Consider the following 27500-nt stretch of genomic DNA (forward strand, 5'->3'; position numbering starts at 1 on the left):
CATCCCCCGCGGCGCTTTCCTGACCCGCGGTGCATCCCTGCGGCACATCCTGCGGCGCTTTCCTGGCCCCCGGCGCAGCCCGGCGGCGCTGCTCTGGCCCGAGGGGACCTTTGGGGACCGGGGGGGCCTTTGGGGCACAGGGGGGCCTTTGGGAGTCTGGGGGACACTTGAGGACCGATTGGTCCTTTGGGAGCCGGTTGGCCCTTTGGGGGCGGGGGGGGGGCCGTGGGGGGTCGGGGGGGCCAGGGGGGGCCCGGGGGGACATTTGGGGACCGGTGGAGGGCCTTTGGGACCCCGTTGGTCCTTTGGGAGCTCGATGGGCCTTTGGGGGGCCCGGGGATGGCCTTTGGGGGTCTGGGTGGGTCTTTGGGGGCGCCGGTGGCTCTTTGGGAGCTTGGGGGATCTTTGAGGACCGGGGGAGGGCCTTTGGGGTCCGGGTGCCCTTTGGGGGTCCGGGGGCCCTTTGAGGACCAGAGGAGGGCCTTTGAGGGTCTGAGGAGGGCGTTTGGGGGGCTGGGGCTCTATGGGAGCTTGGGGGACCTTTGAGTACCGGGGGCTTCCTTCGGGGGTGGGGTGGGGGATTGGAACCCTTTGGGGTTGGGGTAGAGGACCTCACAACACTGTTCAAATGGAACTTGTGTATTATAACGACCACAGAGTTTCACCCTCAAATTCTCTTCTAAAATCTCTTCAAAAATCTTCTTTCAAAATGTCTCTATCTGTTTCGCCGAAATAGTTCCATAACATGTCTAAAACGGTTTCGCCCAAATAATCCCTAAACGCAAATTCAGCGTGTTCCTTTGTTATTGGCATCTCTGTGCTAACGCATTTCAAATTAATAGGAAACCTTCTCGCGCGCTAAAACAATTCATCGCTAAGATGTTTCTTGCCTAATTGTTTCCATGGCCTTGGGTTATTAATATCCTTTGGAGTTCGACCAGTAGAACTGTTCCCGAGGCAAAGACATTAATGACTTGGATCTATTCCTGGAGCAGTACCTGTCAGACATTACTAAACTTTGCCCGGAAACAATTTGATTAATGACTGACAGCAAAGTGAGAAAAATACTGTTTTTCCATTCTCACTGACAAAAACCATGAAACATACATAAATTGCTGTTGACATCCATGAAAGTGAGAAAGTTCCTGTTTTTTCATTCTCACTGACAAAAACCATAAAACCATCCATAAATGTGACAAAATTCCTGTTTTTCAAATTCTCACTGACAAAAACCATAAAACATCCAGTTTTTTCAAATTCTCACTTACAAAGTCCATAAAAACATACAAAAATGTGACAAAATTCCTGTTTTTCAAATTCTCACTGACAAAATCCATAAAAAACATGAAATAAATCGACCGACACACATAATCATCCATGAAATATGTAAAAAAAGTTATAGGTGGCAGCAGGGGTGAGGGATCGCGCCTTCTGACCCCTCTCTACTCCTGACGTCTTTTGTACTGTGAAACACTGAAAATAAGTATCTAGTATCTAACCTAAAATACGTATTTAAAAGATTGTACCTGATTTTCGGGGATGGATATCCCGCTGTCACACAGTGTAACACAATAACTTCATTTCTGTTAACTCTTATAGGTTGAACTTGTTTTCTGATTTTTGGCAGCACTGAGTTTAGTGAGTCTGAAAGAAAAGAAAAATAATCTTGGGGTAATATTTTGCTTTTTATATTGTTCTATATTATAATAATTAGAAATCATATCCATGAAAGCTTTCTAAGATACGTTAAAAGGCCATATCTAAAAATAAAAAAAACAGAAATTATCATATAATAATTAAAACTAAAAACAAACAGAATTTACTGTGAATGAATAAATGAAACATAAAACAAACAGAAATTAAAATTACCAATCATATTAAACTGAATAATAACAAATGCTAACATTTAAGTGATTTACTTGCGAAAGTGCTTACGTTTGAGATTGTTCATTAGAGTGAATTGTTTACAAAGCGTTTAAGAATGCTCCCCCAAATCCATATTTAAATAAACATTATTATTAACCTTGAGTTCAATTTCTAACAACTATACAAGTATGTGGCCAAGATCTTATGATAGTCAAGCAGTTCACCTACCTTGGTTCAGTTGTCTGCTCAAAGGAAATGTAGATGCAGAGCTATCAGCAAGGGTGGCACAGGCGAACGCCGTTTCGGCCGCCTTTTGAGAACAATATGACACAAACATAAGATCAGCCGTCTAAAGAATGCTCGTATCTACTCTACCTCGGTAGCAAGTGTTGTGTTGTACTCGTCAGAGATTTGGCCTTTGACTCAGTCGCAGATGATGAAGGTAGATGTTGTGCAGACAAAAGACCTCCGCAGAATCTAATACGTTAGGTGGCTCGACAGGGTACGGAACATGGATATTCTCCGGTCCTTTATATTACCACTCCTGTCCGAACAGCTTTGAGTCCTGCTCGCTGCGTTAGTACGGTCATTTACTTCGCTTACCCACTGAAACACCTGCCCGATTTATATTTGACTTCGATCCAACTGCAAACGGCTGGAAGCGCCCCAGAGGTAGACCACGTACGAGAGGGGCAGATATCATCCGCAATCGACTCACAGTGTGGGGCATTACTGTGAAGCTCCCATCCTCGCCCAAAACAGGCAACCCTTGAGATGACTAATGGTGGTTACGTCTGGTTTCCTCTACGCTGGTGACGCTGCCGAGCAAGAGCTTTAAGTAAGTAAGTAAAAGTCACGAACAACCTATTTTATACCCATCAATGCTATTGAGAGAATATTTTTCAATAAGTATTGTATGGCCAGGGTTATCCAAAACATAGGTGCTTAGAGCAGAATCAAAAGAATCATGAGCACTATTAGAATTTAAAGCTTTGGTTATGCCATCTTTATGTTATTTGCAAATAGGGATTTGGGAGAGTCTTCATTCAATGCTTTGCGCACAAATTTAATAAGAAACAATTCGATAAATTATATTAAAAACATAGTAGTCGATACCAGTAAACCTCTTACTAAGATACTTTTGGGGTTAGCAGCCAAAAAGGCAAGAAAAGCACTAAGAACATATTCTAAATTTCTATTTCAACCGAACTAATTTTCTACTCGTTAGTGTCTACTCATTCTGGGGACAGAATCTGGACTTCGGCTAGGCGATAAAGGAGGTTAAGAAAATGGTCTTGCTCGAGATAATTTAAAAAGCAGCAATAATAGGGAATTAACATGATATTTCAAATGCATCCTAGGAAATTAACGCAGGATATCAAAAGCATGCCCTCCCTTTTCACACAGAATTTTAAAGACATGCCCTCTGACGTCATAGCATCCCTGGCAAGATTTCCACCCTAGGCAGGCTTCCCTGAATTCCAGGTGTTCTATTATTTCTTCAGTAATGGCGAGATTCCTACCCATTTTCGGCATATTGTTTTTTCTGGAAGATTCCCAGGATTTCCGTGACTAGATCTAACCTGGAACACGCCATCATATGTCACAAACTAGACTCCAGAAGCCCATGAGGAATATATATATATATATATATATATATATATATATATATATATATATATATATATATATATATATATATATATATATAACCCTTGACCTGAGAGCTGTTAGGGGGCTGTCATCTTCAAACACATAATTTCCAGACCTTTCAATTACGTTGAACAAAATGGCTATATCAAAATTTTTATTGGATTTGGGGAAATGGTGGGCGTGGGAGGGGTGTTAGTCGCCTTCCAATCCCTTTTGACTATTAAAAAGGGCACAAGCCACTCCAATTTCCCATTGAATAAGCGCTTTTCGAAGTTTCTACGACAACTTCTTCGATACGAAGTGCCCTGCTCTAAAGGAAAAAATTAATAAATAATATATTTTGCCAACATCGTTTTTATATCCCCCCAGGGCATAACTTAAAACCCTTGCCCTGAGGGTTGTGGGGGAATGTCATCCTCTTACTTAGTCCCCGTTTCTTGTCTCGTTCTCGAGTGTCCCTGTTCTTTACTTAGGCAGCGCGATAGCGCTGCCTATGATTTATACAACAACTTTCTATATAAACCTTATAAGCCCCCAGGGCATAACTTACAACCCTTGCAGTGAGGGCTCTGAGGGGGCTATCATACTAAACGACCTAATTTCCAGGACGTTCAACTACGTTGAACAAAATGAATATCTCAAATTTTTGATTGGATGTGTTTGGGAAAATGGTGGGCCTAAGAGGGGTGTTAGTTGCTATCCAATCACTTTGAACTATTAAAAAAGACGCTAGCCCTTTCAATTTCCAATTGAATGAGCCCTTTTGAAGTTTTTACGACAACGCTTTCAGTAAAAACTTTAGATGCCCCCAGGGCATAACTTACAGACCTTGTCCTGAGGGCTCTGCGGGGGAGGGGTTGTCATCCTTAAAGACCTAGTTTCCGAAACTTTCAACTACGTTGAATAAAATGGCTATCTAAAAATTTAGATTGGATGTGTTTGGGGAAAAGGTGGGCGTGAGAGGGATATTAGTTGCCCTCAAATCACTTTCGACTAATAGGGTACTAGCCCTTTTAATTTCAAATCGAATGAGCTCTTTTTAAGTTTCTACGACAAAGATTTAAATAATAACCTAATATGCCTCCAGGGCATAACTTATAATCCTTGCCCTGAGGGTTGTGGGGTAGTGTCCACCTCAAAAATTTATTTTATATCTAGAAATCAACTAAGCTGAACGAAATGATTATCTCAACATTTGTATGGGATGTGTTTGGGGGAATGATGGGTGTGGGGGGGGGGGGCTAGTTGCCCTCTTAACCACTTTCGACTATTAAAAAGGGTACTAGCCGATCGAATTTCCAATCGAATGAACTTTTTTTGAATTTTCTACGACAACTAATTCTTTAAAAAACTTATATGCCCCAGGGCATAACTTAAAAGTCTTGCCCTGAGGGTTGTGGGGGAGTGTCCTCCTCAAAAAGATATTTTCTATGTGGAAATCAACTACGCTGAACAACATGGATATCTCAAAATTTTGATTGTATGTTTTTGGAGGAATGATGCGCGGGGGGGGGCGGGGCTAGTTGCCCCCCAATCACTTTCGACTATTAAAAAGGGCACTAGCCTTTTGAATTTCCAATCGAATGAGCCTTTCTTGAAGTTTTTAGGACAACGATTTCTATAAAAACCTTATATGCCCCCAGGGCATAACTTAAAACCCTTGCCCTGAGGGTTGTGGGGGAGTGTCCTCCTCAAAATTATATTTTCTATGTGGAAATCAAGTACGCTGAACAAAATGGTTATCTCAAAATTTTGATTGGAGTGTTTGGGGGAATGATGGGCGTGGGGGGGGGCTAGCTGCCCTCCAATCACTTTCGAGTATTAAAAAGGGCACTAGAACTGTGAATTTCCAATTGAATGGGCCTGTCTTGAAGTTTCTACGACAGCACCTTCTATAAAAACCTGATATGCCCCCAGGGCATAACTTAAAACCCTTGCCCTGAGGGTTGTGGGGGAGTGTCCTACTCAAAAAAATATTTTCTATCTGGAAATTGACTACGCTGAACAAAATGGCAATCTTAAAATTTTTATTGGATGTGTTTTGGGGAATGATGGGCGTGGGGGGGGGGGGCAGCTGCCCTCCAATAACATTCGACTATTAAAAAGGGGACTGGAACTGTCAATATCCAAACGAATTAGCCGGTTTTGAAGTTTATACGACAACACCATCTATAAAAACATTATATTCGCCCAGGGCAAAGCTTTAAACCCTTGCCCTGAGGGTTGTGGGGTAGTGTCCTCCTCAAAAACATATTTTCTATCTGGGAATCAACTACGCTTAACAAAATGGATCTCTAAAAATTTTGATTGGATGTGTTGGGGGGAAGGAGGGGTGTGGGGGGGCTCGTTGCCCCCCCCTAAACCCTTTCGACCATTAAAAAGGGCACTATCCCTTTGAAATTCGAATCGAATGAGCCTTTTTTGAAGTTTTTACGACAACGCCTTCTATTAAAACCTTATATGCCCCCAGGGCATAACTTAAAACCCTTGCCCTGAGGGTTTTGGGGAAGTGTCCTGCTCAAAAATATATTTTCTATGTGAAAATCAACTATATATATACCCCCAGGGGTATATATAGAGCCAGGGGTATATAAAAAGGTATATTTATAGAAAATATATTTTCTATGTGAAAATCAACTATATATATACCCCTTTATATGCCCCCAGGGTAAAATTTACAACCCTTACACTGAGGGCTCTGAGAGGGTTATCATCCTAAAAGGCCTAATTTCCAGAACTTTCAACTACGTTGAACAACATGGCTCTCTCAAAATTTTGATTGGATATGTTTGGGAAAAGGGTGGGCATGAGAGGGGTGTTAGTCGCTATCCAATCACTTCCAACTATTGAAAAAGGCACTAGCCGTTTCAATTTAAGGTTGAATGAGCCCTTTTGAAGTTTCTACATCAACGCTTTGACTAAAACTTTATATGCCCCCAGGGTAGATTTTAAGACCCTTACACTGAGGGCTCTGAGAGGGTTATCATCCTAAAAGACCTAATTTTCAGAACTTTCAACGACGTTGAACAACATGGATATCTCAAAATTTCGATTGGATATGTTTGGGAAAAGGGTGGGCATGAGAGGAGCGTTAGTCGCTATCCAATCACTTCCAACTATTAAAAATGGCACTAGCCCTTTGAATTTCCTGTCGAATTAGACTATTTTGAAGTTTCTACGACAACGCCTTCTTTAAAAACCTTATATACCCCCAGGGTATAACTTAAAACCCTGGCCCAGAGGGTTGTGGGGGAGTGTCCTCCTCGAAAACAAATTCTCTATCTGGAAATCAAGTACACTGAACCAAATGACGGTGTCGAAATTTTGATTGGATGTGTTTGGGGAACTGAAGGGCGTGAGGGGGGGGGGGCTAATTGCCCTCCAATCACTTTCGACTCTTTAAAAGGGTACTATCCCTTTGAATTTCCAATCGATGAGCCTGTTTTGAAGTTTATACGACAACGCTTTCTATAAAAACCTTATATGCCCCCAGGGCATAACCTAAAACCCTTGCCCGGAGAGTTGTGGGGGAGTTTCCTCCTCATAAACAAATCTTCTATCTGTAAATCAATTACGCTGAACAAAATGGCTATCTAAAAATTTTTATTGGATGTGTTTGGGGGAAGGCTGGGTTGGGGGGGACTAGTTGCCATCCAATCACTTTCGACTATTAGAAAGGGCACTAGCCCTTTGAATTTCTAATCAAATGAGCCTTTTTGAAGTTTCTACGCCAATACCTTCTATAAAAACCTTATATGCCCCCAGGGCATAACTTAAAACCCTTGCCCCGAGGGTTGTGGGGGAGTGTCCTCCTCAAAATTATATTTTCTATTTGGAAATCAACTACGCTGAACAAAATGGCTATCTCAAAATTTTCATTGGATGTGTTTGGGGGAATGATGGGCGTGGGGGGCTAGTTGCCCTCCAATCACTTTTGACTATTAAAAAGGGCACTAGCCACTTCAATTTCCAATTGAATGAGCCCTTTTTGAAGTTTCTACGACAACTTCTTCGATACAAAGTGCCCTGCTCTAAAGGAAAAAAATAGTAAATGATACATTGTGGCAACATCGTTCTTATATACCCTCAGGGCATAACTCAAAACCCTTACCCCTAGGGTTGTGTGGTAGTGTCCTCCTCAAAAACATATTTTCTATCTGGAAATCAACTACGCTGAACAAATTGGCTATATCATACTTTGGACTGGATGTGTTTGGGGGAATGATGGGCGTGGGGGCGGGGGGGGGCTAGTTGTCCTCCAATGACTTCGAGTATAAAAAAGGGCACTAGCCACTCCAATTTCCAATCGAATGAGCCCTTTTCGAAGTTTATACGACAAGTCCTTCGATACAAAGTGCCCGGGTATGGAGAAAAAAAACAGATTGTGGCCACATCGTTCTTTACTTAGGCAGCGCTAGCGCACTGCCTGTAATATTAAATTTGCTGCTAGTATTGCATATTTCTGTCATTGCCAAGAATGACTTAATTACTTTTTCGTAGATTCTAGTTGGATTTCACTTTTTAATTCGTCGGCTTTGGCCTCTTTCATCTTTTCTTTTCAGAGTTCAGTGTCGAAAAGTGATTCATATGGAAAACTTTTACATCTTCTTTTCCCTTATAGAAAGAATGGATACCCGAGCTAAGAAGCGCCTTATAGAAGAAGATATCATTCAGAAACTTGAAGAAGATGACGATTTATCAAGTGGATCCGATACCCAGAACGACGATGACTACAAACCATCAAATGACGAGCAGGAAAACCTTGTTCCAGATGAAATTTCATCATCAGAAGAAAGCGCAGAAGAATCCAATGAAGCTACCGCCCCTTCAAGTCAATTCGGAGAACAGCCATCACAAGCTCCAGGTCAGCTAGACCTCGAAGATGTGCCTCTTTCTCAGAGAACCAAAAGATGAACCCACAAGGATGTGCTACTAGGACGTGACAGAACAACAAAGTTATTGAAAAGTACACCAACCCCGAGCCGAACCAGAGCTATAAACATCAGTAAAGGAACGAGCTACCCCAAAGGACCAGCACAGACAGGCCAATCTTTGCAACCAGGAACGGCTTGGGGTCTTCTTTTCCCCGAAAATATTATTGATGCAGTGGTGGAGCATACCAACAGAAAAATGGATCTCTTCCGTGCGAATTTTGCAGCCGATCTACTGGATAAGTAGACATTTATCAAGCCAATTGATCAGGTAGAACTTCGGGCATTTTTTGGTCTCATATAACTTGCCGGAGTTTTCAAGCCAGGAAATGAAGTAGCGAATGGGCTGTTTGCCAGCGATGAAACTGGGAGAGATAAGGTTCCTCTATATTGAGGCCTGCTTTCACTTTGACGATCCATAGACCCGTCTAGCAAGAGGAACGCCGCTTTCACCGATATTCGATAGAGTAGTTTGTTGGAAACTGTAGCAAACTTTACTCTCTTTCAGACATCGTCACTATCGACGTGGCGCTTATCAGGTTTAGAGGCAGATGTCATTTTCGCATGTGAATTCCTACAAAACCCAACAAATATGTCATCAAAATGAAGTGCCTAGCAGATGCCCGTACTTTCTATCTCTACGATGCGTTCATTTACTGTGTAAAGGACACAAAGTTGCTTGGACCCGAGTATCTTTCGGTACCTACTTGGATAGTTCTTACTTTGACGGGGGCCATCACTTGCTCAGGCAGAAATATCACGGCCAACAATTGGTACAGTTCCGTTCAGCTCGTGGATGAGCTTCTAAAACAGATGCTGACCTATGTAGGGACTTTAAAGAAAAACAAGCGTGAAATACCTGACAGTTTCCTGCCAAACAAAAAAAGCCAGGAAGGGAGTCCACTCTTTGGCTTTAAAAGTGATAAAACAATGGTTTCATATCTACCAAAGAAAAGCAAGGCCATCGTGCTGATATCATCGATACATCACACATCTAATGTCGACGAATACACGGGAAAACCGGAGATTATTGAATTTTACAACTCAACAAAGAGTAGAGTTGACTGTTTGGACAAGAAGTGCGCAAACTATACCACAAGCCAAGGAACACGCCTTTGGCCAATGGCGATATTTTTTGCTCTATTAGACGATGCTGGTGTAAACGCTTCTGTGCTTGTAAATGAAGCTAGCAATCAAGAGAAGAGTATTTCCTGCCGTTAGGTCCTCATAAGGTTATTTATGGCTTTGGTCCGACCAATTTGCGCCATCAGATCTTCAAACAAAGTTCTACCACGAGAACTTCGTCGACTTACATGCCAGGTTGCTGGGATTCCTTTGCAGAAAGCCAGAACACTGGGGAACAACATTCTGCAGCCAAATGAGCTCGATTTGGTATCTGTCCCAGGGAAAAGGACCGCAAGACTAGCCTATGCTGTGCCATCTCTAAAAATAGTGTCTGTAAGGAACATGCAGTGAATGTTTGCCAAAGCCGTATCCAGGGTTTTTTTCGGAGGGGCTTCACTAAAAAAAAAATTTGAGGGGGGAGGGGGTTCCGCAAAAAAAAACTCAAAAACGCATACAAAATTTGTTTATATCCTTTTTTGTTACGTTTTCACGAGTCAGACAAACATTTCAGGGGGGTTCAAACCCCCTGACCCCTCCCTGGATACGGCCTTGCTGTTTGCTATAGCTGAATCTAGAAAGCAAATATTTTATTGGTTTCTATGGTAGTTATGTCGATATATTTGAAAATACAAGCTCATGTTTCCATCTAAATATTTTATTGACTGGAACCCTTCAAAAGATAGGAGTTATTTCGACCCCACCCTACCATGAGTGTTATAAATATACCTTACCAGTTAAGGGTTAATTTACTTAGCAGTTAATTTATGATTTCCATTGATTTATTTTGATTTTCCTGACTCGAACAAAAATAAACTTATCGGGATTATGGATAAATTGGCTAAATTCAACTAGAAATATAGGTACTAAACAAGGTTTTCAGCCGAAGGTCCTTGGTTTTGTTCAAGTTCACTTTCTTTTTTCTTATAAAGACGAGATGGGTCTTTTTCTCTTTTTTTTTATGGCTTTGGTGAAGTTCAGTATTATTCCGTTTAGGTGAATTTAGAAATAAATCCTTTGTGTCTCTTTTTATCTTATCCTATAGTATTCTAGGGATAAAAATAATAGAATATTAGTCGACGTGAAAAGAAAAGTGTTTTTCCTATGTAGGAATGACACTTATACACCTGCCGATAATTACAAATTGCTTCCACCAAATTTAAAGTTTAGTTTAACAATTTAATTTTTACTAATGATCAGGATATATATATATATATATATATATATATATATATATATATATATATATATATATATATATAAATATATATATATATATATATATATATATATATATATATATATATATATATATATATATATATATATATATATATATATATATATATATATATATATATATATATATATATATATATATATATATATATATATATATATATATATATATATATATATAAAATAAAGAGATACCAATCTCTTGATATATATAAAGAGATTGTACCTAAATTACAAGAGATACCAATTTACACATATACAGTTGCACTAATAATCACCCCATCTTAGAGTCGTATTAAACATTTGAAATTTCTTGAAAAATAGCAATACAACGTTCGTTAGCCAAGTTTTTATAAGAGCTCAAGATATAAAGTTTGATTCCTGGAACAAAAAAAAACTGAAAAACTTATTTTATCCATATGCCAAAAAACACATTTAAAGATTTATCTATGGGGAAGCATATCACTTTCATTCTTTAGTCAAGAGTCTGTTCATTCTTTAAAATATAATTGGATACTCTTGCTAATTGTCAAGTTCCTCCATAGACTAGTGAACAAGAAAAGTGAGGCCATCTCAGACTAAAAAGGATGAACACTTACTTTTGTTTTTGGAAAAAGATATAATATTTTTTATTTTGATGACACAACTAAACACAAAGCAAGAAGGTATGTTTATCAAACATAGATCGAAATTTTAATGTAAGATGGCAGAAAGTAAAAAGAGGAAAACTGATATTGAAAAGCAATTTGAGAAAAAGAATTGAAATCTTCCAGCTGGCCCGAACCATGTCATTTCTAGAATTTCAATGAAAATGCTGCATAGTTTTCTGGAAAATGTTTGGATAATTTTCATCTTATACAAAGGAACCTTCCCCCTTTCCCCAAGAATAAAATAAATCTGGAAAATAATTATATTAGCACCAATATTTATAATATATGCTTCGTGTGTATGTGTGTTTTTGTGTGTGTACTAAAATAAACAGATTGGATACATATTGGACTTTTTTACTCTTTCCTACAAATTTTAATTTAGAGACGGAATGAAATTCAATCCTGTTTTCTTTTCAAAATCTCAATTTATTTTAATTTCTTACGAAATTTCTATTTGCAATGACTTAATTTATATTATCCTATGTTTGAAAAATCTTATGCAATGATTAGTTCCTGCTCTAAAATATTTTTTTTCTAAAGAAAACCTATAAAAAATTCAAATGCGGGAGAGGTGAGAGGAGGCTTGAAGGGACAAGACTGGAGTGCATACATACTAACAGCTTAATTAAAAAACTTAAGTGTATTAGGGAGAAAGTTGATGTTGTGCATTTCAGATTGGAACTTGAGTATCATAGGCAGCGCGCTAGTGCTGCCTAAGTAAAGAACGCTTTGGGCACAAAGTATTTTTTTTCTCCATACCCGGGCACTTCGTATCGAAGGAGTTGTCGTAGAAACTTCGAAAAGGGCTCATTCGATTGGGAATTGGAGTGGCTAGTGCCCTTTTTAATAGCCGAAAGTGATTGGAGGGCAACTAGCTCTCCCCCACGCCCATCATTCCGCAAACACATCCAATAAAAATTTTGAGATATCCATTTTGTTCAGCGTGGTTAATTTCCAGATAGAAAATATGTTTTTGAGGAGGACACTCCCCCAAAACTCTCACGGCAAGGGTTTTAAGTTATGCCCAGGCGGCATATAAGGTTTTTATAGAAGGCGTAGAAACTTCAAAACAGGCTCATTCGATTGGATATTGACAGTTCTACTGCCCTTTTTAATAGTCGAAAGTGATTGGAGGGCAACTAGCCCCCCCACGCCTATCTTTCCCCCAAACACAACCAATCAAAATTTTGAGATAACCATTTTGTTCAGCGGTGTTTATATACACATATAAAATATTTTTTTGAGGAGGACACTCCCCCAAAACCCTCAGGGCAAGGGTTTTAAGTTATGCCCTGGGGGCATATAAGGTTTTAATAGAAGGCGTTGTCGTAAAAACTTCAAAAAAGGCTCATTCAATTCGAATTTCAAAAGGCTAGTGCCCTTTTTAATAGTTGAAAGGGTTTGGGGGGGAAATTAGCCCCCCACGCCCATCATTCCCCCAAACACATCCAACCAAAGTTTTGAGATAGCCATTTTGTTCAGTGTAGTTGATTTCCAGATAGAAAATATGTTTTTGTGGAGGACACTTCCCCCAAAACCCTCAGGGCAAGGGTTTTAAGTTACGCCCTGGGGGCATATAAGGTTTTTATAGAAGGTGTTGTCGTAGAAACTTCAAAACCGGCTCATTCAATTGGATATTGACAGTTCTAGTGCCCTTTTTAATAGTCGAAATTGATTGGAGGGCAGCTGCCCCCCCCCCGCCAAGTATTCCCCCAAAAACATCCAATAAAAATTTATAGATTGCCATTTTGTTCAGCGTAGTTAATTTCCAGATAGAAAATATGTTTTTGAGGAGGACACTCCCCCACAACCCACAGGGCAAGGGTTTTAAGTTATGCCCTGGGGGCATATCAGGTTTTTATAGAAGGTTTGTCGTAAAAACTTCAAAACAGGCTCATTCGATTGGAAATTGACAGTTCGAGTGCCCTTTTTAATAGTCGAAAGTGATTGGAGGGCAACTAGCCCCCCCCCCCCCACGCCCATCATTCCCCCAAACACATCCAATCAAAAATTTGGAGATAATCATTTTGTTCAGCGTAGTTGATTTTCACATAGAAAATATATTTTTGAGGAGGACACTCCCCCACAACCCTCAGGGCAAGGGTTTTAAGTTATGCCCTGGGGGCATATAAGGTTTTATAGAAGGCGTTGTCTTAAAAACTTCAAAAAAGGCTCATTTGATTGGAAATTCAAAGGGGTAGTGCCCTTTTTAATAGTCGAAAGTGATTGGTGGGCAACTAGCCCCTCCCCCCCACGCGCATCATTCCTCCAAAAACATACAATCAAAATTTTGAGATATCCATTTTGTTCAGCGTAGTTGCTTTCCACATAGAAAATATATTTTTGAGGAGGCCACTCCCCCACAACCCTCAGGGCAAGGGTTTTAAGTTATGCCCTGGGGGCATATAAGGTTTTTCAAGAAGGCGTTGTCGTAGAAACTTCAAAAAAAGCTCATTCGATTGGAAATTCAAACGGCTAGTACCCTTTTTAATAGTCGAAAGTGGTTAAGAGGGCAACTAACCCCCCCCCCACACACACCCATCAGGCCCCCAAACACATCCAATAAAAATTTTGAGTTAATCATTTTGTTCAGCGTAGTTAATTTCAAGATAGAAAACATAAATTTTTGGGGAGGAAACTACCTCACAACCCACAGAGCAAAGATTATAAGTTATGCCCTGGGGGCATATAAGGTTTTTATTGAATCTTTGTCGTAGAAACTTCAAAAGAGCTCATTCGATTTGAAATTCAAAGGGCTAGTACCCTATTAGTCGAAAGTGATTTGAGGGCAACTAATATCCCTCTCACGCCCACCTTTTCCCCAAACACATCCAATCTAAATTTTTAGATAGCCATTTTATTCAACGTAGTTGAAAGTTTCGGAAACTAGGTCTTTAAGGATGACAACCCCTCCCCCACAGAGCCCTCAGGGCAAGGTTTGTAAGTTATGCCTTGGGGGCATCTAAAGTTTTTACTGAAAGCGTTGTCGTAAAAACTTCAAAAGGGCTCATTCAATTGGAAATTGAAAGGGCTAGCGTCTTTTTTAATAGTTCAAAGTGATTGGATAGCAACTAACACCCCTCTTAGGCCCACCATTTTCCCAAACACATCCAATCAAAAATTTGAGATATTCATTTTGTTCAACGTAGTTGAACGTCCTGGAAATTAGGTCTTTTAGTATGATAGCCCCCTCAGAGCCCTCACTGCAAGGGTTGTAAATTATGCCCTGGGGGCTTATAAGGTTTATATAGAAAGTTGTTGTATAAATCATAGGCAGCGCTATCGCGCTGCCTAAGTAAAGAACAGGGACACTCGAGAACGAGACAAGAAACGGGGACTAAGTAAGAGGATGACATTCCCCCACAACCCTCAGGGCAAGGGTTTTAAGTTTTACTTTGGGGGGACATAAAAACGATATTGGCAAAATATATTATTTATCAATTGTTCCCTTTAGACCAGGGCACTTCGTATCGAAGAAGTTGTCGTAGAAACTTCGAAAAGCGCTCATTCAATGGGAAATTGGAGTGTCTAGTGCCCTTTTTAATAGTCAAAAGGGATTGGAAGACGACTAACACCCCTTCCACGCCCACCATTTCCCGAAACACATCCAATCAAAATTTTGAGATAGCCATTTTGTTCAGCGTAGTTGATTTCCAGATAAAAATTATGTTTTTGAGGACAGTCCGCGACAGCCCTTAGCGCATGGGTTGTAAGTTATGCCCTGGGGGCATATAAGGTTTTATATAGAAGGCGTTGTCGTAGAAACTTCAAAAAAGGCTCATTCGATTGGAAATTCAAAAGGATTGGGCCCTTTTTAATATTCTAATGGGATTGAGGGGGGGCAACTCGCCCCCCCCCGCCCCTCAGTTTCCCAAACACTTAAAAACAAAATATTGATACAGCAATTTTGTTGAGCTTCACTGATATTAAGATAGAAACTACCCCAAAGCCCTCAAGGCAAGGGTTTTAAGTTATGCCCTGGGGGCATATAAGGTTTTTATAGAAGGCGTTGTAATAAAAACTTCAAAACCGGCTCATTCGATTGGATATTGACAGTTCCAGTGCCCTTTTTAATAGTCGAAAGTTATTGGAGGGCAGCTGCCCCCCCCACGCCCATCATTCCCCAAAACACATCCAATAAAAATTTTAAGATTGCTATTTTGTTCAGCGTAGTTAATTTCCAGATAGAAAATATGTTTTGTAGGAGGTCACTCCCCCAAAGCCCCCAGGGCAAGGGTTATAATTTATACCCTGGGGGCTTATCAGGTTTTTATAGAAGGCGTTGTAGAAACTTCTAAAAGGGCTCATTCGATTGGAAATTGACAGTTCTAGTGCCCTTTTTAATAGTCGAAAGTGATTGGAGGGCAACTAGCCCCCCCCACGCCCATCATTCCCCCAAACACATCCAATCAAAATTTTGAGATAATCTTGTTGTTCAGCGTAGTTGATTTCCACATAGAAAATATATTTTTGAGGAGGACACTCCCCCACAACCCTCAAGGCAAGAGTTTTAAGTTATGCCCTGGGGGCCTATAAGGTTTTTATAGAAGGCGTTGTCCTAAAAACTTCAAAAAAGGCTCATTCGAATGGAAATTCAAAAGGGTAGTGCCCTTTTTAATAGTCGAAAGTGATTGGGGGGCAACTAGCCCCTCCCCCCCACGCGCATCATTCCTCCAAAAACATACAATCAAAATTTTGAGATATACATTTTGTTCAGCGTAGTTGATTTCCATATAGAAAATATCTTTTTGAGGAGGACACTCCCCCACAACCCTCAAGGCAAGAGTTTTAAGTTATGCCCTGGGGGCATATAAGGTTTTTCAAGAAGTCGTTGTCGTAGAAACTTCAAAAAAAGTTCATTCGATTGGAAATTCAAACGGCTAGTGCCCTTTTTAATAGTCGAAAGTGGTTAAGAGGCTCACCATTTCCCGAAACACATCCAATCAAAATTTTGAGATAGCCATTTTGTTCAGCGTAGTTGATTTCCAGATAAAAATTATGTTTTTGAGGACAGTCCCCGACAGCCCTTAGAGCATGGGTTGTAAGTTATGCCCTGGGGGCATATAAGGTTTTATATAGAAGATGTTGTCGTAGAAACTTCAAAAAAGGCTCATTCGATTGGAAATTCAAAAGGCTAGTGCCCTTTTTAATAGACGAAAGTCATTATAGGGCAACTAACCCGTCTCTCATTCCCACCTTTTCCCCAAACACATCTAATCAAAACTTTGAGATAGCCATTTTATTCAACGTAGTTTTAAGTTCTGGAAATTAGGTCTTTGAGGATGACAACCCCTCCCACAGCCCTCAGGGAAAGGGTTGTAAATTATGCCCAGGGGGCATATAAGGTTTTTATATAACGCGTTCTCGTAGAAACTTCAAAAAGGGCCCATTCGATTGGAAATTGAAATGTCTAGTGCCCTTTTTAATAGTCGAAAGCGATTGGAAGGCAACTAACAGCCCTTCCTCGCCCACCATTTTCCCATACACATCCACTAAAGATTTTGCGATAGCCATTTTGTTCCACGTACTTCAAAGTTCAGGAAAATATACCTTTGAGCAGGACACTCCCCCCACAGTCTTCAGGGCAAGGGTTATAATTAATGCCCTGGGGGTATATAAGGTTTTTATTGAAATCTTTAACGTAGAAACTTAAAAAAGGGCTCATTCGATTGAAAATTCAACGGGCTAGTACCCTTTTTAATAGTCGAAAGTGATTTGAGGGCAACTAACCCCCCTCTCACGCCCATATTTTCTCCAAACACATCCAATCAATATTTTAGATAGTCATTTTATTCAACGTAATTGAAAGTTTCGGAAATTAGGTCTTTAAGGAAGACCCCCCCCCCACACACACCCAGCCTTCATGGCACGGGTTGTAAGTTATGCACTGGGGGCATATAAGGCTCTTATTGAAAGCGTAGAAACTTCAAAAGGGCCCATTCAATTGGAAATTGAAAGGGCTAGTGCTTATTTTAATAGTTGAAAGTGATTGGAGAGTGACTAATGCCCGTCTTACGCCCATCATATTCACGGAAACATCCAATCAAAATTTTGAGATATCCATTGTGTTCAACGTAGTTGAAAGTTCTTCAAATTAGGTCTTTTAGGATGATAATCCCCTCAGAGCCGTCAGTGCAAGGGTTGTTAGATTTTTTTTCAAAGTAGTTGAAAGTTGTGGAATAATTAAGTTCTGCCCTGGGCGCATATAAGGTTTTTATAGTTAGAGTTGTCGTAAAACTTCAAAAGGGGCTCATTCAATTCAAACTTGAGAGGGCTAGTGCCCTTTGTAATAGTCGAAAGTGGTTGGAGGGAAACTACCCCCCCTCCCTCACGCCCACCACTCCTCCAAGTACATCCAATAAAAATTTTCTACTACTAATTTTGTTCAACGTAGTAGAAAGTTCTTAAAATTAGGTCATTGAGAATGACACCCTCCCCCAACACCCAGGGCAAGGGTTGTAAGTTATGCCCTGGGAGCATATAAGATTTGTATTGAAAGTTTTATCGTAGAAACTTCAAACGGGCTCATTTGATTTGAAATTGAAAGGGCTAGGGCCATTTTTTATAGTATAAAGTGATTGGAGAGCGACTACCGCCCCTCTCACGCCCACCATTTCCCCAAACACATTCAATCAAAATTTTGAGATAGCCATTTTGTTTAACGTATTTGAAAGTTCTAGAAAATTTGGTCTTAGAAGATGACAACCACCCTAACAGACCTTAGTGTGAGGGTTATAATTTATGCCCTGGGGGCATATAAGGTGTTTATAGAAAGCGTTGTCGTTTCCAAAAGGGCTCATTCGATTGGAAATCAAAGGCCTAGTGCCCTTTTTAATAGTCGAAACTGATTGTAAGGCTTGACATTTTTATAGTAAAGATCGATGTGGGTATAATTTATTATTTCTTGTTGTTGTTGTTGTTGTTTAGACCAGGGCACTTCATATCGAAGGACTTGTCGTGGGAACTTCGAAAAGGGCTCATTCGACTGAAAATAGAAAGGGCTGATGCCCTTTTAATAGTCGAAAGTGATTGGAGGGGAACTAATCCCCCTTCCACTCCCATCCTCCCACGCCCACCAACCTATTTGCCCATTATGTTTAAAAACGAAATGTTACCTTAAGACTAAATCAAAATGCACTGTGTTAATGCTAATTCCCAATAAGGCATCTCAGCAATATCCCAAGAACGATTGAGGGTATTAGGTTCACACTGTCGGGGCTGATTCTGCTCTTAAAATTTAACTAAATCAGAATACCTTAAGTGTACCAAAACTTTCAAAGAAAGTTAACATATTATTTTGGGAATGTTATCAAGTTTTCTATTTCAGGTCAACTAGAGGATGTATGACACTAAAGTACTATTTATGTCCAGATTTTTAAAAGGGTGTATGCTGTTAAAAATTGCTGAAGATTTTTCTCCAGAATACAAATAGCAGGCAAAACTATATATTCTTAAAAAACGAAAAGATTTAAGGTATTATTTTCTTTTTCCCTGAAAAGACTGATGTCAATATAAAACGAACAGAAACTAATTTTAAAAAAATTTCCACGAAATAAGTTTTTCAAACAAAAAGTAAAGAACTCCATTAAACAAAAAATGATCAAAAATAAATTCAAATAATCTTCCAAGCGTAAAGCTACCACAAATCAGCATCAATAAATAAATGAAACCCACAACGAACAGAAATTACAATAAATAACCGAGTCAACCTCAAAACGAGCAAAAATTAACATACGTTGGGCGCAAAACCCCTATGCGTTAACAAGGCCAGAAAAAAAATTGCACTGTACTGAAAAAAATACAAATGAATGTGCATTGTCAGTTGAATATACATATCCTGATATTTAGTAATCAAAATGTTAATATTATTTGATTTATTAAAGTTATAAAAGTAAAAACATTTATGTTTTTTCGGTAAAGTGCAAATTATGTTCTGGCCTTATTAAGGCATAGATGTTTTGCGCTCAAATTATGTTAATTTCTGCTCGTTTTGAGTTTAACTCGGTTATTTATTGTAATTTCCGTTCGTTTTGGGTTTCATTTATTTATCAATGCTGATTTGTGATAGTTTCACGCTTATTCGGTAGATTATTTGATTTTATTTTTGCTCATTTTTGAAAAAGTGTTTTAATTAATCAGGAAAAAACATAGGATCCGCATTAGATATGCAAACGATGATACAAACAACTTTGTTTGAAGTTTAAAACATCCTGTAGAGTGGTTGCTGGCTCATAGGGCATCAAATCGACGTTTCGGTTGTTGATTTACTGCACTTGAGCAAAAAAACAAAAAAAAACACATACACTGCTCTTTCTGTTCAGCTGCTACTTCTGTATATTTATTTTATTTGAGCAAAAAAAAATGATGCATAAACTGCTACCTCTGTTCAGCTGCTTTTTCTGTTTGGTAGATTTAAAAGGATACAACACAGATTGAAATAGAATTTGATTCTTTAAATTTTTTCATTTGGATCTTGTTTGAGGTAATATGTATATGTTATTTTCTGCGAAAAGAATATGTGTATGATAGTGTCCTCTCATAAGAAATATCCCTTATGCAAATATAGTAATATTAATAATACTACCACTACTAACAACTCACCGCAGGACTAAGCCTCCAGAGGCTAACACAGCTATGCACGCTCGGCCTCCATCTCATTCTATTCAAAGACTCTCTCTTTACACCCTCCCAGGAAGTTCCCATTTCTCTTAAATCTTTCTTTATAATCTTTGGCAATCTGTCATTCTTCATCAGCAGAACGTGCCCAAGGCATCTAAACCTTTCTCTTATTATAGCCCCAGAAAGCGAGATTGAATCACACTTTTCGTACAGCCTACTGTTTGAAATACGGTTAGTCAGCTGGGTATACAAAACAAATCCTCTTCAAATACCAAGAGAAACCCGTCCCACAGTAATTCCAGAAGCTAGAAATGTGGAAATTAGTTTGTGCAAAAGTTTATATCTTTAAGCTAAAAAGTGTTCATTACCGATCATCATTAACAGTATGTTGGCTGAATATAGCTTCAGATTGGCTATTAAAATTTTACCATGTATCAAACTTTTTTTGTCAACAGTGTAAATTCCAGGATAAAATTAAGCTTAATTCATCAGCGGTTTGCAGAAGTAGACAAGGAAAATAAATTGATTGATGTTAAACTAAATATTACTTGAATGGTATTACTTACCTATAAGTAAGATTTTCCCAGTGTTGTTGCTAAGTTTAGTTTTCCGAGTAAGTTTGTCCAGAGTTCGGCACTGGAAGATTGATTTTGTGTCTTTGAGAGATACATCAGATACTATTAATTCTCCAGAAGGCAACATCACATATTTTCCATCTGGAATTTAAACTCAAATTTGAGGAAGAATTATCCCTTTTATCCTGCAGCAGGCTATTAGATCAAGGATTCAATTAACATTGTTAAGCACACAGAAACTAAAGGACTGGCAGCTTTGCTAAAGGTTTTACGAGTTTATTCATTTGCCAAAACGTCATCCGAAAAGCAATGTAGAGTCTCCAGTTCTTCGGAATATTAACCTTAATTTGCAAATGTTCAACGATCCACAGATTTTAATTTAAGCTAGACTCTGACTAGAGTAAAAATTCACTGCTAGTTGAATTCATTGCAGCTGATACGTTTTGTATTTCTGTAGATCATTAATAATAGGAATAGGAGTCAAACTACCCGTTTCACTGACCCGAAAAATTGTGCTTTGAACGAATTAAAGCTGCCAATTTATAAACTGGTGAAAATGTACTAATGGCAACTTTTTAAGATATCATGGTTGCAGCAGTAGCTGCAACCTGGTAAAGAGCGAACCACAGGTCATGGTAACCAAAAGTTGATAAAAGATATTGCTCATATCTACTTCCTTCCTATAAATTCCACCATCAGCAAGTTCCAACTAAAAACAGCACTGCAAACGATACTTTTGGTGCCATGTCTCAAGTGGAAAAGCTGGGGCTAGCTGCCTACCAGAACCTTTTAGAGTGACGTTTAATGGCTCTTTTGAAAGCTATTTCTCAAATCTACGTGATTTTTATCAATACTACCATCTGTAAGGGTGATATATCACAAAATAATGGATTGATTTATCAGGTAACATCTTGGTTTTGCCTAGTATTACTCGAAATGAAGATAATATCAACCCTAAATGAAGAAACGAAGAGGCTTTTCAAGTCCTATTCAATATGTTAGCCAATCTTTATTTTTTGCGAAATGCCAATTTCCAAAAATTAGAACAAAACTGAATAATTCAGAAAATTATTCAAACGTTCCAGACATATCTAAAAGCATGGGGCCCATAGGCTGAATTTTAGGGGGGGGGGCTTACCTGGTCTAATCGCCACTCCCAATGCTGTATAATAGAAATCTCAAAATAGAATATGATAGGCAGTATGAAAGTTTTGCCTAGTAACTTAAAGAGCGATTTGGCCGCAATATATTATTTACTTTTATTTTTTTTAGACCAGGGCACTTCTTATAGGAAGAAATTATTAGTGTAGGGTGGGGGGGGGCTGGTTGACCTCCAATCACTTTTGACTGTTAAAAAGGGCAGTAGAACTTAATCCAATCAAAATTTTGAGATAGCCATCTTGTTCTGCATAGTTTAAAGCTCTGAAGATTATTACTTTTAGGATGACAACACCCCCCCCCCTACACAACCCTCAGGGCAAGGGTTGTAAGTTGCGCCCTGAGGGCACACAAGGTTTTTATAGAAATGGTGGTCGTATAAACTTCGGACAGGGCTCATTGGATTGGTAATCAGAAGTTCTACTGCGCTTTATAACAGTCAAATACACATCCATTCAGAATACTTGAGATAGCCATTTTGTTCAGCGTAGTTGAAAGGTCCAGGGATTATGTCATTGAGGGTAAACCCCACCCCACCCCCAAAAGCCCTCAGGGCAAGGGTTGTAAGTTACATACTAGTAGAACCCTATCAGGAGGTACAGAACGAACACCCCTGCTGCCATCTACAATTTAGTTTAATGCTGACGGGACATAATTTATTCAAGGATTATCGATCGAGTCTAATGGTGGTCAAGGTCAATCGATCAGTTGTTGTTGTTTGGCCACGTGTAATGGCATGAGGGGTGATTTACATAATCGATGGGTGAATTATTGATTCACGAGCGTGGGGAATTATGAAACAATATGGTCATAGCCTCTCTAGGGAGAACACGTGGTTAATGGGGTCAAGGACCTTTTTTTCCAAGATCGATTTATTTGATGTTTCTATGTGTAATAACTCCGGGGCGAAGGTTACACATGCGCATTGAATTCTAACGGGAACAATGTTTTTGATCTAGGACTCTAGGGGGAAGTGAATTTCCGAGAACTTGATTGCGTAATCAAAGTGTGTCAACAACAACAACAACGACCTTGACATTCACTGAGAGCGTGCGCTTACAACAACATCGACCGTGGAACACCTGTGCTGTCGACCTCAATTCACCTATCGTGAATCAATAATTCCCCTTAGAAACAACAAATTAATTCCCATTTCTTGACAGATCAATCAATCAATGACATCATCTGTCAGACTTTAAAAATTTTCGCCCTAGAAACATTTCTCCAGGAATAGATCCAAGTCAATAATGTCTTTGCCTCGGGAACAGTTCTACTGGTCAAACTCCAAAGGATATTAATAACCAAAGGCCATGGAAACAATTAGGCAAGAAACATCTTAGCGATGAATTGTTTTAGCGCGCGAGAAGGTTTCCTATTAATTGGAAATGCGTTAGCACAGAGATGCCAATAACAAAGGAACACGCTGAATTTGCGTTTAGGGATTATTTGGGCGAAACCGTTTTAGACAGGTTATGGAACTATTTCGGCGAAACAGATAGAGACATTTGAAAAGAAGATTTTTGAAGAGATTTTAGAAGAGAATTTAAAGGTGAAACTCTGTGGTCGTTATAATACACAAGTTTCATTTGAACAGTGTTGTGAGGTCCTCTAACCCAACCCCAAAGGGTTCCAATCCTCCTACCCCAACCCCGAAGGAAGCCCCCGGTCCTCAAAGGCCCCCCAAGCTCCCAAAGGCCCTCCACCGGTCCCCAAATGTCCCCCAGGCCCCCAACTGCCCCCCCGGACACTCAAAGGCCCCCCAAGCTCCCAAAGGGCCACCGGTGCCCCCAAAGGCCCACCCAGACCCCCAAAGGCCATCCCCGGGCCCCCCAAAGGCCCATCGAGCTCCCAAAGGACCAACGGGGTCCCAAAGGCCCTCCACCGGTCCCCAAATGTCCCCCAGGCTCCCAACTGGCCCTCCCTGTGCCCCCCCCAAAGGCCCATCGAGCTCCCAAAGGACCAACCGGCTCCCAAAGGCCCTCCCCCGGTCCCCAAATGTCCCTCCGGACCCCCAAACGCCCTCCCTAGGCCCCAAAGGCCCACCGGTCCCCAAATGTCCCTCCGGATCCCCAAAGGCCCTCCCTGTGCCCCAAAGGCCCTCCATGTGCCCCCATTCAATTATCAGAAAGTATTGTGACACAATGGATAGAACATATGAAATTATTGATGAACTTGAAGCCTTGGCAGCCACAATTAGCAATGTAAGTTCTGTTTTCATATTTTATTTTCAAAATAAAATTGTTTTCCGTGGTCACCCTCTACTATATTCGGGTAAACCCCCCCTATACAAACGTCCCTATATGATGTTTATACTCGATAAAAAGTGTAAAATACGCTCTTTTTTCGTTACGTAAACCCCATCCTTCCTTCCCCCTCTGTTTACGACCTTAATTCTAGCAAAAAGAAATAATTTTCTTTCGTTAAATTTATGCAATTTTAAGTGTCTATATCCTAGCTAAAAGCGATCATTGACTTCCGTCACTGTTGTTATTAACCGAACCTGGTTTTGACACAAGGCTCTCCGGCACGAGGCCTATAATTAGCTGTCATCCTTTCCCCTCTGTGTTTACGAACGCAGCAACCAAAGTCAAAAGGAACTGTTTCTCCGTCAAAATTAAAACACTTTGAGGCAATTGTAATAATTAGGCGCAGACGCAATGTGCTATTTTGGAGAACCTATGAAATCTCATAATTTTCAAATTCAGATATAAAACGGGATTTCGTACAGTTACGAAAGGGGGAGGGGGCAATGCCTCAAGTCTATCGCCATCAGTGTAATGTGAAAGAAAACTGTTTCATCGCATGAAAAGGACGATGGCGGTCTTTAAGAAAAAGATACCTTGCTTTATTATGTGTACATTAACTAGTATTTTGACCATATCTTTCGGTTGAGGGAGGGGGTATTTTCCCATGTCTTTTCTCAGGGATATTTACCGTGGGGGTTATTTTCCGTGGGCTGTTTTTTCTGGGTGTGTGATAAATACCAGCTATCGTAAAAGGATGTGGAAAGATAAAAAATACCGTTAATACTTTAAATGCATCAAACAAGGCGTGCACAATGCAGATTAAAACCAGAAAAGAACAGAAACGCCTAAAAATAAGAAATTAGGCCGATTTATATAGGCAGGCTTTGGAAGGGCTCAGTGAGCCGTAATTCTCAGATTCAAAAAAGGATGCAATTAGTATATTTCACGAAACCTGATTTGGGAGGTGTAGTTTGCTTTTTGGACTTTTCAGAGCTAGGATTCTTAGTCACTCATAGGTGTTTGTTGTCTGAAACTTCGGGTTTGGGATGAGTAGTTGGCTATTTCAGACTTTTCTGAGCTAAGGTTTCTTAGTATTTCGTAGGTGAATGCTGTCTGAAACTTATGATTTGGGATATGTAAATTACTATTTCGGGCTTTTCTGAGTTGGATTTCTTAGTCTTTCATAGGTGTGTAGTGTCTGAAACCTATGATTTGGGATGTGTAGTTTGCTATTTTCGACTTTTCTGAGCTAGGTTTCTTAGCCTTTCATAGGTATGTGTTGTCAGAACATTATGATTTGGGATGTGTAGTTTGCTATTTCAGGCTTTTCTGAGCTAAGGTTTTCTAGTATTTCGTAGGTGAATGTTGTCTGAAACCAATAGTTTGGGATGTGTAATTTGCTATTTCCGACTTTTCATAACCGGATTTCTTAGTCTTTCGTAGGTGTGTGGTGTCTGAAACCTATGATTTGGGATGTGTGGGATTGCTATTTCAGACTTTTCTGAGTTGGATTTCTTAGTCTTTCATAGGTGTGTAGTGTCTGAAACCTATGATTTGGGGTGGGTGGATTGCTACTTTTGACCTTTCTGAGCTGGATTTCTTAGCCTTTCATAGGTGTTTGTTGTCTGAAACATATAGTTTGGGATGACTAGTTTGCTATTTTTGACTTTTCTGACCTAGGTTTCTTAGCCGTTCATAGGTGAGTGTTGTCTGAAACCTATGATTTGGGAGATGTAATTTGCTATTTCTGACTTTTCATAACCAGATTTCTTAGTCTTTCGTAGGTGTGTGATGTCTGAAACCTATGATTTGGGGGTGTGTGGGTTGATATTTTTTGACTTTTCTAAGCAGGATTTCATAGCCATTCGTAGGTGTGTGTTGACTGAAACCTATGATTTGGGATGGTTAATTTGCTATTTTTGACTTTTCTGAGCTAGATTTCTTAGCCACTCATAGGAGTGTGTTGTCTGAAACTCATGATTTGGGAAGCACACGAAAACTTACATGCACACAAAAACTTACATTCACACAAAAACTTACACACACACACACACACACACACACACACACAAAACAAAAACACTCACAAACACGAAAACACACAAACACACGCAAACAATTAAAAACACAAAAAAACATACACACACACACACACACACACACAAAAACATACAAATGAACACAACAAAAAACACACACACCCACGCAAAAAAACATACAAACACACACACACACAAAAAAAACAAATAAAAAAACTAAAAATAACACACACACACGCCAAAACAAACACACACAAACACTAACAAATGCACACGACCACTGACACACACACACACACACACGAAAACATACACACACACTCCAAAACTTACACACACACACACACACACACACACAAACCTACACACACACCCACACACAAAAACTTACACATGCACACGAAAACTTACATGCACACAAAAACTTACATGCACTCAAAAACTTTCACACACACAAAACTTACACACACACGAAAACTCACACACACACACCACAAAACTGACACACACACAAAAACTTACACACACACACACATACACATACACAAAAACTTAAACATGAACACAAAAAAAAATCACACACACACACGCCAAAACTAACACACACACAAAAACTTACACACACACACACACACATACACAAAAACTCACACACACACACGCACAAAAACTTACACACACAAAAACTTACACACACACACATAAACGCACACACACACACACACAAACTTACACAAACACACAAAAAACTTATATCCACACGCAATAGCTTAGACACACAAAAACTTACACACACACACAAAAACTTACACACACACACAAAAACTTACACACACACAAAAACTTACACACACACACACAAAAAATTAAACACACACACAAAAACTCACACACACACACAAACACTGACACACACACACACAAAAACTTACACATTCACACTAAAACTTACATTCACACAAAAACTTATACACACACACACTAAAACTTACACACACACGTCAAAACTTACACACACAAAAGCTTAGACACACACAAACTTACTCACACACACACAAAAACAATCACACACACGAAAAATCTCACACATACACACAAAAAAACTCACACTCACAAAAAATTACACACACACACACACAAAACAAACACACACACACACTAAAACACAAACACACACGAAAAACCTTAAACACACAAAAACTCACACACACACACACATACACACACACACAAACATACACACACACACACACACAAAAAATAAAACACAAAAAAACAAAAAAACAAACATACACAAAAACACACACACAAAAAAAAACACACACAAACAAACTTACACAAACACACAAAAAAATAAAAAAAAAACGCAATAGATTATAAACACAAAAAATAACACACACAC

General features: G+C 39.5%; 1 protein-coding gene across 1 annotated transcript in view; it reads right to left on the reverse strand.

Annotated features, from left to right (window-relative positions):
* LOC148942772 (cell adhesion molecule Dscam2-like) overlaps positions 1-20971 on the reverse strand; it is a 551837-nt gene extending 530866 nt beyond the window's left edge. Inside the window, exons 1-2 of the mRNA XM_089101980.1 lie at positions 20647-20971; positions 1527-1644 (exon numbers count right to left, since the gene is read on the reverse strand). Coding sequence (XP_088958106.1) covers positions 1527-1644; positions 20647-20782 — 254 coding nt within the window. The 5' untranslated portion in view covers positions 20783-20971. The remainder of the gene's footprint in view (positions 1-1526; positions 1645-20646) is intronic.
* Positions 20972-27500: the final 6529 nt, after the last annotated feature.

This window comes from Artemia sp. Qi Xiang Cuo, chromosome 16 (assembly GCF_049724085.1).
Source record: "Artemia sp. Qi Xiang Cuo chromosome 16, ASM4972408v1, whole genome shotgun sequence".
Lineage (NCBI taxonomy): Eukaryota > Metazoa > Arthropoda > Branchiopoda > Anostraca > Artemiidae > Artemia > Artemia sp. Qi Xiang Cuo.